Consider the following 12,442-nt stretch of genomic DNA (forward strand, 5'->3'; position numbering starts at 1 on the left):
TTCCTCCCATTCAGTTGTTTCTTCTTTGAGTATTACTCATCTTATTGAAACTTCTGGATATGAAGTTTCAAATCATCCACTTTTCTTGGCTTGTTTGTTACTGATGGGTATCTTAGTAAAAAGTTGTGTTATATTTCCGTAATGTTAATTCCGAATTTCATGGCCAGGTTATGCATATCTTTCCTGATCTCTCAAGGGTCACTCAGAAGTGGAGAAGGTTTCTCCTTAGACAGAAAGTACTAGCATTAGGTGCAACCTTTATGCTACGTTATCCCTGTAAATGTGGTGTGTTAGCACTCAGCTAGTTCTATTTTCTTTTCTCCTGAGCAGCTCAGATCCTTTATTGATGCAAGGAACATTTTAGTGTCATCTCCAGCTCCCTTGGTAGTCTAGTAGGCTTGATTATAGTCAATAACGGAGCTATAAACCATTGTAATGGCTTTTCTTTAATGTTACTTATGGATCTCATTTTCTTTGCTGCCCTTATCTTTTTCTTGCGATTAAGGAATGGTAAAATAAGTATTGGTTGACTATATATTGATTTCTTTTTTTCCATTCAATTGCTATACAAAATATTATATAAGTGCTTTGATTTATAAATGCACATAAAAAGGAGAGTGTCATAATGCCTCTGTTTCACTTCATGGTGAGGCCATACCTGGAATACCATGTGCAATTCTGGTTGCCATATTCCAATAAAGATTAAGAAGCACTGGAAAAGGTACAAAGAAGGATGACCAAACAATAAAGGGGATAAAATGGCTCCCCTATGAGGAAGGGCTGTTCAGCTTGGACAAAAGATGGCTCATGATAGAAGTGGGGTTATGATAGAAGTCTATAAAATCATGAGTGGAATCTAACAGTAAATGAAAAAACAAATCAGAATATTCTCTCACTTAGGGGTTGATTTTCGAAAATGCGCACATGCATCCGTGTGCGCGTGGTCCCCGGCGCATGCACACGGAAGCGCCAATTTTATAACATGTGCTTGTTGCCACGCACATCTTGTAAAATATGATTCCCATGTGCACATGTGAGGCCAATTTTTATATCAGCGTGTGCATATGAGGGCGTGTCGTGTAGCGAGCCTAACGGAGGAGGTTAAAAAAAGTACATGTGGCAACGTGAGTAGGCCTTTCCCAGTTCCCTCCCAGTCTGCTCCAATTAAGGAATGGAATGGGAAGGAACTTCCCTATCCCTCTAACTACACTTCCTACCTTTTCCCCTCTCCTCCCCGGCCCCTAACCCCTACCCAGCTAGCCAAAATGTTTTGTTGTTTTTTAAACTTACTGCTCCTTCAAAGCAGATTTAACGTCCGCGTGCCGGCACGCACTTCCCTGGGACAGGGCCTAATGGCTGGCTTCCCGGTCAGCCCCTGCCCTGCTCCCACCCCGCCCCTTTTGGATAGCCCGGCACTTCTGCGCGTACTGGGAGATACGCACGTGGCCAGGTCGTTTCTAAAATGCACTTGGCCATGCGCGTCACTCCCGGATTTTACCTGCACAGCCTTTTGAAAATTTGGCTGTCAGCGCACAAGTAAGCTCTGGAGTTCACAGTCTGAGAATGTGGTTAAATCAGTTAGCATAGCTGTGTTTAAAAAAAAGGTTTGGACAAGTTCCTGGAGAAGAAATCCATAAATTGTTAATAGTTCCTTAGACTTAAGGAATAGCCACTACTTATCAATGCTCGATAGCAATATGGGATCTTGCCAGGTACTTGTGACCTGGATTGGCCACTGTTGGAAATAGGATACTGACCCAGTATGGCAATTCTTTTTTTCTTATGAAATGGTCACACTAATTCGGGTCTTCAGTTAGTACAGTTGATTACCAGCTGCTTTGGTCTGGGAGCAAATATATGACCTGATTCACATAGAATCAAAATGGGAGAAAAGCAATAATGATCTGGTCCATACTGTTAAACTTGTAATATTTTTATCTGTAATATTTCTCCCTTTGTTTTTGTGTTGTTTATTTTAGTTCTTGGTGTTATGTTTTATTATTTTGTTGTTGGGTTTTTTTGCTTTTATTATGAATATTTTATTTTGTATACCATATTGGATATTGTGGTTAGTGCAGTTAGTGAAGCTGGGTTTAAAAAAAGTTTAGATAAGTTCTTGGAGAAGTCCATTACCTGCTATTAATCAAGTTGACTTAGAAAATAGCCACTGCTATTACTAGCATTGGATATACTTAGTTTTTGGGTACTTGCCAGGTACTTGTAGCCTGGATTGGCCACTGTTGGAAACAGGATGCTGGGCTTGATGGACCCTTGGTCTGACCCAGTATGGCATGTTCTTATGTATTATTTTAGATGTTTTACTTGGTTAATTCTTATTTTGCTTTTTATATTGATTGTGTCTTCTGTTCTTGATTATATCTTCTTTTGAGCCTAAAAAAAAAAGTGGGGTATAAATCAGAAGATAGTGTATCCATGAGTGGGGGGGAGGGGGGGGTGAAGAAGAGTTTTTGGGAAGGACTGATTTTGTGTGAAGATATTTGTTTTACCTATTATGGAAAACAAAGTAAAAAAAAAAAAGTGTTAAAATGATTTGAGGAATGCCTTGTGGCTCAGGCTATAATATTGTGTACTGAGGCACACAAGCCCAAAATGTGATAGGCCAGAGGATTCCAGTGAAGGAGAAAAAGATTACTCATCACTGTAGGGAATCCCTGTCCAAAGGGAGCAAATTGAGGACTACCTGGCCCACACATGCTAGTCTACAGTGAGAGATACAAAGATGGGGAAAGAATGGAGAATGAAACTTTTCTTCATTTACTTAAAAGGAGTACTTAAAATAATATATAGGTTATTAGCTACTTTTTAACATTTTGCATACAGGTACTGCACAATAATTCTTAAACTAGAATGACCTTCTTGTAAAGACATAGGGTCTGGCCAGCTATCTACCCCATCCAAGGTCAGCCTGGCTCCCATCCTCCTAGGGTGACTTCTTGTTTGCTCTGCTGCTGATAGAACACTAGGAAGAAACAGGATAATGCAAGAGACTAAAATCTGGGACCAGCCTGGCAGCAGTTTTCAAAAATAAATTAGTTATTTCATCAGAATTTAAGAAGTAGTTTGCAGTATCTAGTGACACTATCATGTTTTTTCAAACTAATATAAAATTTAATTTATTCTAAAAAGCCATTGAATAAAACAATTGTAAAACTTTGAGATTTTAAGACCACTGATGGGAGGAGAGCCAAGAGAATCAAGCCAGGCAAGATGACAAATAGGGTAAATTCAGATGGGTGAAGGCACCCTGGTAATTGTTTTACAGCAGAAAGGCCCAATTTATGTAAAAGAAAAGTGCGATATTGGGCTGCAATACACTGGTTAAATTGATCAAAATGGCCTGCGGCCCTACATGTCTGGCTGATTCAGACCTTTCTGCCTTAGTTTACAATTGAAAAGCATGTAAGATATTGCTGTTCAGCTGGGTATTTCTCCAGTAATAATTTCACAAAATCTGCTAACAACTGCTTCTTTAAAAGGCTAATGTAATGTAGCCAACATATCTGGGAAGCTTGGCCAACTATCAGTTACAACTGTGGCACTGGCTTCTCACATCATACATCAGCTTCCTATTTCCTTGTGGTGCCAAAAGAATAATGATTCAAGATCAAATGAAGTACAGTGGTGACCAATAGCCAGCTGGGTGCTATAGGATTTTTAGTCACCACATGACAGCATGTTTGCTAAATTATTACTAGGCAACATCCAGCTGCATAGCAGCAACTCTGAAAATACTTGCTAATCTCTGAATCTGCTAAGTGTTGCTCTAATAGGAACTGCCCCTTAAAGGGCTCTTAAAGAATGCAGCAGTCACTCGGATCAATTGTTTCCAATCTCCTTAAAAAGCCAGATATTTCCATTACATGAAATCAAAGTTGATTATAATTGACCTTTTGAAAGGGCTTGCTGGAGGGCAGGCTATTGTGAAGGAGGGCTGATATCAAAGTTGTATATAGGATTGAATGGCGAGTTATCCTCTAAGCCTCAACACACTGTTGCCGGGGATGATTTGGGAGTGCATTTAGATGAGTTCTCCTGGGAACATTGTTTTCTGTTAGTGGGGAGAGCTTCCATATCTACTATGCTGGTTGAAAACGGGTATAAATTATTTTGATAACTTACTCCAAGGAGACTTCATAAAATGTATCCAGATGCCAAGCAGGATTTCTGGTGTTTATGTGGGGGAAGGGGTAGGTACCTTAATTCATGTGTGATGGGATTGGCCCCAGGTAAAACATATTGAGATATGATTTCATTGATTCATGACCTTACTGGGGTATTTGCTCCAAAGGACCCTAAGGCTTTCCTGCCCCTGTGTCGCCCTCATTACAAACATTGATTTTACAAATTATAACTACAAAGGGCACACTGGCATTATGCTGGAAGAGTACGGAACGTCCAGCTTTGGTTTGCCAGTGCCTCTACAGAGTTCATTACATGGGAAAATTAACTGCTCTTAGACAAGATGCTGTTGAGAAGAAGTCTAGAAGCCTTACATGCATTTTTTTGCTTGGCTCCTCTGCTTTTGTATTTTGTACTGAAACCTGATGTCTTGCAGATTGTAGTATTATGGGGTGGAGGGTGGGAGAGGGTGAACTGGGTAGTTTGGGGCTCTGTGTGTGTGTCTTTTGGAGTTTATACTCTGTATTCAGATGTATAAAGCCAGATATTTCCAGCTGAATGAAACACTGTATGGGTTTTGTCAGGAAGCAAATAAGATGTCGCTGCTCTCACTGCAGGACACAATTCTGAGTTTGAATTCTGTATTCTTCGTGTTGAAACTGCAAAAAATTCAATTTGTACCAACAGGAGAACAGAAGTACATAATGATATTTACACATCAATATTAATGCTTTTTCTATGTGTGTACTCACAAGAAAGATATATTAAAGTAAATTCAAACTGTTTATTCTCCATGATCTCTAGCAATCACATATGAAATAACTTTTGAAAAATCAAGCATGTGATACATTTGCAATATAGTGAAGCTGGTTTTGCTAAAACAGTGAAGCCATGATACAAGTATTTACTCTGCTAAAGCAAAACAAAAATATTGTGCTAATCATTAAATGTTTATGTCACGTCAGTTAATAGTGCCAAAGACTTTGTGGTGAAGATAAGCCAGTTTCTCTGAACGGGTCCGGCGGAGTAGAGGAAACCACTCCCAGAAAGGCAGCTCAACTACAGTGTATCCCAGTCGGCACAGCTGTCTCCTCTTCAAGTTGTGCAGGCCCAGAAGCTGCTTAGAAGCATAACAATAATGGTTTCTATGAGACACCTGAATAGCCAGTTTCAGGATGTGTGTGTCTTCCTTAAGCTGGGGAACAGTTTCTTCATCACACGTCTTTGATTTGGTCAAAACATTCAGAAGGTTGTCAGTGAGGGGCACTCCCTCCGAAAACAAAGAACGATCAAAACCAGACAGCCTTGCACCCAACCCCATTTCTTTCTGTTCCATTACCTTGGACTCCAATTTAAGTCCCTTACAATCCACGTTAATATCCGGCCTATGTTTTCCTTTCAACAGCTGTCCCATTAGGTCATCAGTGATATGAACTCCCGAGGCTTTCAGTTTACGGTCTGACAAGGCAGCAGCTGTAACTTCTTTATTAAAAGGTACTGGCTTTCCATTTATATTTAAATGCACTTCCAAATCATTAGATCTAGTATGAGGTAATATCATGTGGTTCTTGATATAATGGGGCCCACCCAAAATTGTTTCAAGCAATGTGACAGCTTCTAAAACTTCTGGCTTTATACAGATATCCTGGCTTGCAAAATTCCACAGCATCTCCGTCACCTCTTGTTGAAGCTGTGGTTTAAGTCGACTGCCTTTGTAATTTGGGCATTCAATTTCCACGCTGCCATCAAGAGTGAAAAGATCCTTTTTAAGTTCGAACATACTCCCGCAAGTGGCCAGCTGGACAAATCCATCACTGAGTGCAAAGTCTATAAGATCAGTTGGAAAACGCTGTGCAAATGCCAGAGCCAGCAAGCTAGTCAGAAAATGTTCAGGAAACCTCTCAAATTCAGGCAGCCTTTTGCGAATCTCATTGACCAGGCTTGAATAAAACTCTTCTGCATTTGGTGGTTCGTAATTCAAAGAGCCAAACGTCCACAGAAATTTGGCAATGTCTTTGCTCCGGCAATATGTCACCCTGGCAGGCACCTCCGCAGCTATGGCATTCATGAGTCTTTCGTCAAAGTAATGTAAAGCAGCGCAGGCCAGAGCAATGTGCATGATGCCCTGGACACCTACGGTGGGAATGCGTTGAGGAACAACATCCGCAAGTCGCTTCAAAAATTGCAAATGGGCAACATGAGTGTAACGGAACATTTTAAGTACGTTCACCAAAGCATAGTCGCTAACTTCTCCCACTTCTGCGGAAACCTTATCGCCTATCTTGCGCATGATATGTTCTGAAAGCCCATTGCTAGATTTAAAGAATCCCAGGCAAATAGCACCAATCTCGTCTAATTTCATGAAATCCAAATACTTCAACACTAAGGGCTCAAGCTTTTGCATTAGCTCCTGGGGACCTTTCCGGCCTTCACCTACAATATAGGTTAGCTGAACTAGCTGTGGCAAGGTGAGATCTTTCCATCGCAACTGAACAAAACTGAAAAATATCTCTAAATACCGAGGTACACTCCGGCCCAAGAAACGCCACAAGTCAGCCACCAACAAAAGCTGGTCCAGGTTCATGTCCCACACACGGCGACAAAATTCCACTTCGTACACGTTCAGCATAGAGTGGGCTGGTGGAATACCTATATGTACAAAGGCCTTGAGAATATTTATTAGCTGGACCACGCTGAAGAGATGTAAATTTTCGAGGCTGTAGCGGCACAGCATAGAAAACCTGGTGTTTGACCTCACAGCAACAAGTTGCTCCACTGGCAAGCAACTAAGTTTAAAAAAGAAATCAGTAATTGTTTCTGTCATCAGACTGCTTTTCAACACAGCTACTTTGTGTAAAATCAGATCCCCTTCTTCCACTGAAAGATTCCTTAAACCTTCTGAGCTGCCAACACAAAGGGATCTGTACTCTGGTCTTAGATTTTGAAAAGCCCTAGGATCTTCCTTTGTGTTATAGGCCTCAACATCAGACTCTTGCACTTCCTCCGTTTTCTCTTCTTTTTTCACAGAACACACTGAATTAGACTTGGCAAGAAGAGACTTATTAAACGCCAATTTCAAAAGTGTGTTTTTAGTACTGGACAACCTTCGGGAACACATTATGCTGTAAGTATTCTGAACTCGCTTAGCACCAGCGCTAGAATAATTGTTTTCTGTAAAGTCTTCTTCAGAATCTTCAGTGACATACCGATGTACTTTATTTTTAGTTCTGGTGTATGCAAATGGGTTATAAAGTACTCTGTATTCCACAGGGTTCAACATTTTAACAGAGCTTGTGTTCTGTTCCATGCTTTCAGGATTCCAATGGTAGTTCTCACAGTTCTCATTAGGAATTTTCTTCTTTGTGCGTTTGACAGAAAAGGTAAACGCAGTTGCCTTACTGACTCTTCGTGGAAATCTTCGGCAAATCAAAGTAGCCATGGATCACAAGTTACAGGATCAGAAATGGTTCCAGGTACTGAAAAAAGGGTACACGAAGAATGAGTGGTCTCCATCAACCAACATGTATTTTCATTTTCATATATGCTTCAACATTATACAAAGTCAGAAGTTCTGCGTGAAATCATGGATCCATAAAAGTGCCTCCTGATTATCTGGCAGCTCGTATTTCTGTTTTCAGCTACTGTAAGCTGAATCAGGGATTCTAAAATTCATCCAGGATTTACTCACCAGAGCCAAAATCCACTTGCTATGTACTCCCAACTTCTGCTCCCCTTTCAATATTTGGGGAGTGGGATGGGGTGGCAGGTAGGGCAGCAGTCATAGTGCTAAGTACATAGTGACTGCATGTTTTCCCTGCCCCCCCCCCCCCCCCAGGCAACCCCTCTCACTCTCCTCCTCCATTTCACCCAGTAGCAATCTTCTCTTGCCTCAGGTTTCTCCCACTCCACCCAACAGCCCTCACTCCTCCTCTCTCTGCCCCCCTTTCCCTGCTTTGCAGGCCTTTCACACTCTCTCCCTCCCAGGCTCTAGCACCACCTCTCCCCATCCCCTCCATGTGAGAAAAAGATGCCTCCTTCCTTCTCGTATGGGGCCAAAGATGCATCTGACAACTCCCCTCACTCCTGGGCCTGTCAGCATAGCAAATGCACTCAACTCCAGGTGAGTGAATGAGTGCATTGTTGAAATATTGAGTAGAATCCACACAGTCCTATGGACAAAATCAAATATAGCTCATCCACGTAACTAAACCGAGACCTGACATTTGCTAAGATTATTTGGCAGTATGGCCCACCTCCTTACCAGCTGATCTGCGCAGACTGACAGCATTAGAAGCAAAATGCACAGACCATTCACCTAGCCGAAGAAAATGCTTTTACAGACTGCAAAACCTGGGCTTAGAGAAATAAAAATAGCACTGGCATGCAGTAAGGCAGGCATTTCTAAAATGTTTCCATTCAGGACCCATTTACAATCAAAATCACAGCACCCACAACAGAGAAATGGCTTTAAAATTCTAATCAGAATGATATTCATAGCTTTAATTCTGTAAACATGATGATGTAAGTTATTAAATGTTCCATTTTGTACTATTTTGGTTATTGTTTAAATGACCATAAATGCTGTTTTTTCTCATAACCCTGAAAGTATTCTGGTAGTAGTCAGCACATACCCCATAGGCTGGGAATTTCTTCCCCTAAGAAAGGGACACTACAGCATCACAAAAGCAGGTTAGTGGATTCTTCTCACAATAGGTGGCTCAGTGGACAGCCATACAGAGGCATTAGGTTTGATTTTTGGATCAGACTTCTGCTCCCTGGGCAAGCCAGGGACGGGAATGCTGCGGCGGCAGCACTCACTGCCTCAGGGGGAGAGAGTGTCATAGTCATTACACAGCGGTGACATCTAATGGCTGGAGTTAGGTCACCCGAGCTGAGGATTGACCTTGCAGCGATTGGGCTAAATGGAGGTGGAAGATAAAATAGCTCCCACTCTCCCCAAGCTGTTGTGAATGAAGGCTCATGGCTCACGAGTCCAACAGAGGATGGCTCCACAAACAAGGAGTCCAAAAGGAGCAATAGGAAACTGATGAACAAAAAAAAAAGAAAAATTCTCCCTCACCCAACCAAGCATCCGTAAGGATACTGCACATGATTAGATAGACCCTCAACGATGTGAAAGGTACAGGACCTCTGCACGGACGTTAAAACGCCACTTAGAAAATGACCAAGTAGCGCCCAGTCCCCTGCCTCGGGAGACTCGAGTCTGACGGGGACAGGGGCTCCGCAGAAACAAGAGATGAAATGGTCCTCTTGCTTTCCTGGTGTCGGGCTGGCGGGGTTAGCAACGCACTAGCAAGGGAGGAATAAAAAGAGAGAGGGGGAAAAAAAAAAAAAAAAAACTACGCAGCGCGGCCCCGCCCCCGCGCGCTGCCTTAGATTGATCTGTGACGTCGCTCCTGGAATCAGCTATCCGTTCTGTTATAACTACATAGGATAACGTTCTACTAATGTACCAAAAGGTTCTCTCTGGGCGTTCCGTATTCCACAGGCGCGCACGCGAACACCACACGTACTTGCTGTAAGTTGCAGGCACGGGGTTCTGTGAACTCAAACGGCCTGGACCGCTCCAGGCTCTCTGTGACCGGGGGCGCGGGGAGAGAGGACTGAGGGACGCACTCTCTCTCCCTACGTCCTGCTGGAACCACTGCCGGCGCATTCCTTCACCACTCTTGTCACCGGTCGGTCCCCGCTTACCTGCTACTGATGAAGTGCTGTAAATCACGCTACCCACCGCCACCACTCTGCAGCCGGTGAGCCTTTGCGACCTCGGAAATACGTCAATGATCGGCGCCGAGTGGAGAAGCTGTCACCCAGCCTGACGTCATTACGGGCGTCCGACTCCTCCCTCGGAAATAGGAAGAGCGGTGAGGGTGGAGGGGCCTGAGACTAACAGCTTGAGTTACACGTAGGAGTTGTGGCTGGTGTTGAAGATCGGGCTTTAGCTTTTTTTCTCTGGGCATTATGTCAGGCGGAATGTTGGCACACATTGAGCCCTACGTTTAGGCTCTTATACCCCCAAGGGCGTCAGTCCGGAGCCGAAGGTTGTCTCCGAAGCTCAGCAGTGGTCCTTGATAGGCCACCGATGCTTCAAGTGGGGAAGGAAGGGCATGTGGTTTGGGGGCTTCCTGTGGTAGTCACCAACCCTGTCTATGAAAAGACAACACCCATACAACAAAAAATATGCTTCCTATTGGAAAAGCAAAACAAGCTAGATTGCTGTGGATCGCTACACAGAACTTCATGTTAGCAGAATTCCTTACGTCTGTCACACATTCACAACACAGACGACCCTTACCTAATACAGAGTAAAGGAACTGAAATTAAAAATAAACATGTAGAAAATAACTGAAATGGAAACGCTGAGAAGACACTGGGGGCACTTGTATTTATTTAAAAGATTGCTTATCCACCTTCCCTGCCCCAGAGGGCTGTGGAAGAAAAAATATAAGACATATAAAAATATTAAAACCACAGCTCAAAAGCCAAATCAACTTAATAAAATACAGTTTATTAGATAAACCAGAATGAAAACAAAAAAACACAAACTAGTAAAAGGTGCAAAACAAGGAACATCAGTCTTTTAATGGAATATGTTATTGTATTCTCCAGTTTATTGATGCCCAATATGAATCTACATATATTTGTTTTGTTTAATAAAGATTAAATTACAAAAAAAGAAACCCAGACTTTAACTTTCTTTTGGAAGTATAAAGTCTGCAGGTACTTTTACCTGTAGATTTTATGCCAGTTTTCAAAGGAAAAAATTCTCTTTGAAAATTGAACTGGAAAAAGTATGTGTATAGATTTGCTCCTATGATTTGTGCTGGTATTTTTTCACACACAGGTATTTCTGAAACTTCAAAAGTTATTTATTTATTTAACACTTTTTTTATACCGGCATTCGTAGGACACATCATGTCGGTTTACAAGTAACTGAGAAGGGAAATTACAATGAACAAGGGAGGGGCTAACTGGGTAATATGCAAAATACAAAGGAAGAGAGTCAACAGCAGAATTACAACTTTTTGCATTCAAGTTAGGGTTAAATATGCAAGTTAGGGTTAAATATGCAAAAGAACTTGTAAACAAATTAAGCGAGGCATGTACACTTGAGAAATTAGCATATGAGGGCGCATAAGTGCTATGTCTGCCCCCAGGACTGCCTACCTGATCTGCAGTTAAATGTACACGTAGAGTGGCACTACATGCATAAGTTTACCTGTATATAGGGTGAGCAATTTTCAAAAACCCCATTTTCACAAATGAAACATTGTTTTACCTGCAGAAATGGTTTTGAAACTTGCCCTGAAAGTGAGAACTGCAACACTGGCGAAAGAGAAACAGAAATGTATTGCTGCCTATACAAAACAAAATACAAGAAATGCACATTCCCATAGTTGACATATTTTCATCATTCTAAACTGAAAATAGGGGGGTCACCTGATGTGAAGCTGCATAGAAGCTAGTATCCAGGCTCCAGGTGTCACTTCTAAAATTGATCAAATATTGATTCAGAAATACAGCATCCACCGTGTATGAATACCGAATCAGACAGCATTATCACCAAGGGCAATGCCCCCTAAACTTGGCAAAAAAGATAAAGAAGCCTTACATTTCAGTACATCTAAACTGGCAGCCACCAAGAAAACATCTGAAAAATTAGTTGTAAAGGAGTTGGAGATCTCTGAGGTAACAGTGGTGGTAGTCTCGGCGTTGAAAGAACAGTTGACAGGCATCTCGGATCAGATCGAGATCTGAAAAATTCCTTACTTGAGTTTGGCCCCTGCTTAGACAATGCTGAAGGTTGCATTTCTGCATTAGAAAATGACTTGATAGCTTTCAAGTCCAAGTTAAAAAATTTGGAAAAAACATTGCTGGCACAAGAAAATAAAATTGAAGATTTGGAAAATCATTCCCGTAGGAACAACTTAGTTTTGTTGGCTTTAGAGAGCAAGTGGAGGAACGTAACTTGGCAAGCATCTAATCCACATGGCTGCCAGACCTTGGGCCTACCTGATATCCAGGGTATGCTGATGATTGAGTGAGCTCACTGCTTAGGACCAAGATGGGAGACAGAAACCCGTCCATGAATTGTGATCGCAAAACTCAATTTTAAGAACTTGCCATACTGGGTCAGACTAAGGGTCCATCAAGCCCAGCATCCTGTTTCCAACATGCCATAAGAACCTGGCAAGTACCCAAAAACTAAGTCTATTCCATGTTACTGTTGCTAGTAAACAAGCTATATGGCAAGCTAGTAAACAAGCTATATGGCAAGCTT

At 42.0% G+C, this 12,442-nt stretch overlaps 2 protein-coding genes across 5 annotated transcripts in view; both read right to left on the reverse strand.

Moving 5' to 3' along the window:
• UBOX5 (U-box domain containing 5) overlaps positions 1-9,980 on the reverse strand; it is an 83,576-nt gene extending 73,596 nt beyond the window's left edge. For 3 of the 4 annotated variants that reach the window (XM_029593754.1, XM_029593726.1, XM_029593744.1), the window contains exon 1: positions 9,856-9,980. The gene's annotated coding sequence lies outside the window, so the exon portion shown is untranslated. The other variant, XM_029593736.1, reaches the window with a different exon arrangement.
• Positions 4,911-9,982, reverse strand: FASTKD5 (FAST kinase domains 5). The gene is made up of 2 exons (XM_029593712.1): positions 9,856-9,982; positions 4,911-7,616 (listed from the first exon to the last, which is right to left on the reverse strand). The coding sequence occupies exon 2, from the start codon at positions 7,577-7,579 to the stop codon at positions 5,102-5,104; it is 2,478 nt and encodes an 825-aa protein (XP_029449572.1). The 5' UTR covers positions 7,580-7,616; positions 9,856-9,982; the 3' UTR covers positions 4,911-5,101.
• Between the last annotated feature and the right edge of the window lie 2,460 nt (positions 9,983-12,442).

The sequence above is a fragment of the Rhinatrema bivittatum genome, chromosome 1, assembly GCF_901001135.1.
Source record: "Rhinatrema bivittatum chromosome 1, aRhiBiv1.1, whole genome shotgun sequence".
NCBI lineage: Eukaryota > Metazoa > Chordata > Amphibia > Gymnophiona > Rhinatrematidae > Rhinatrema > Rhinatrema bivittatum.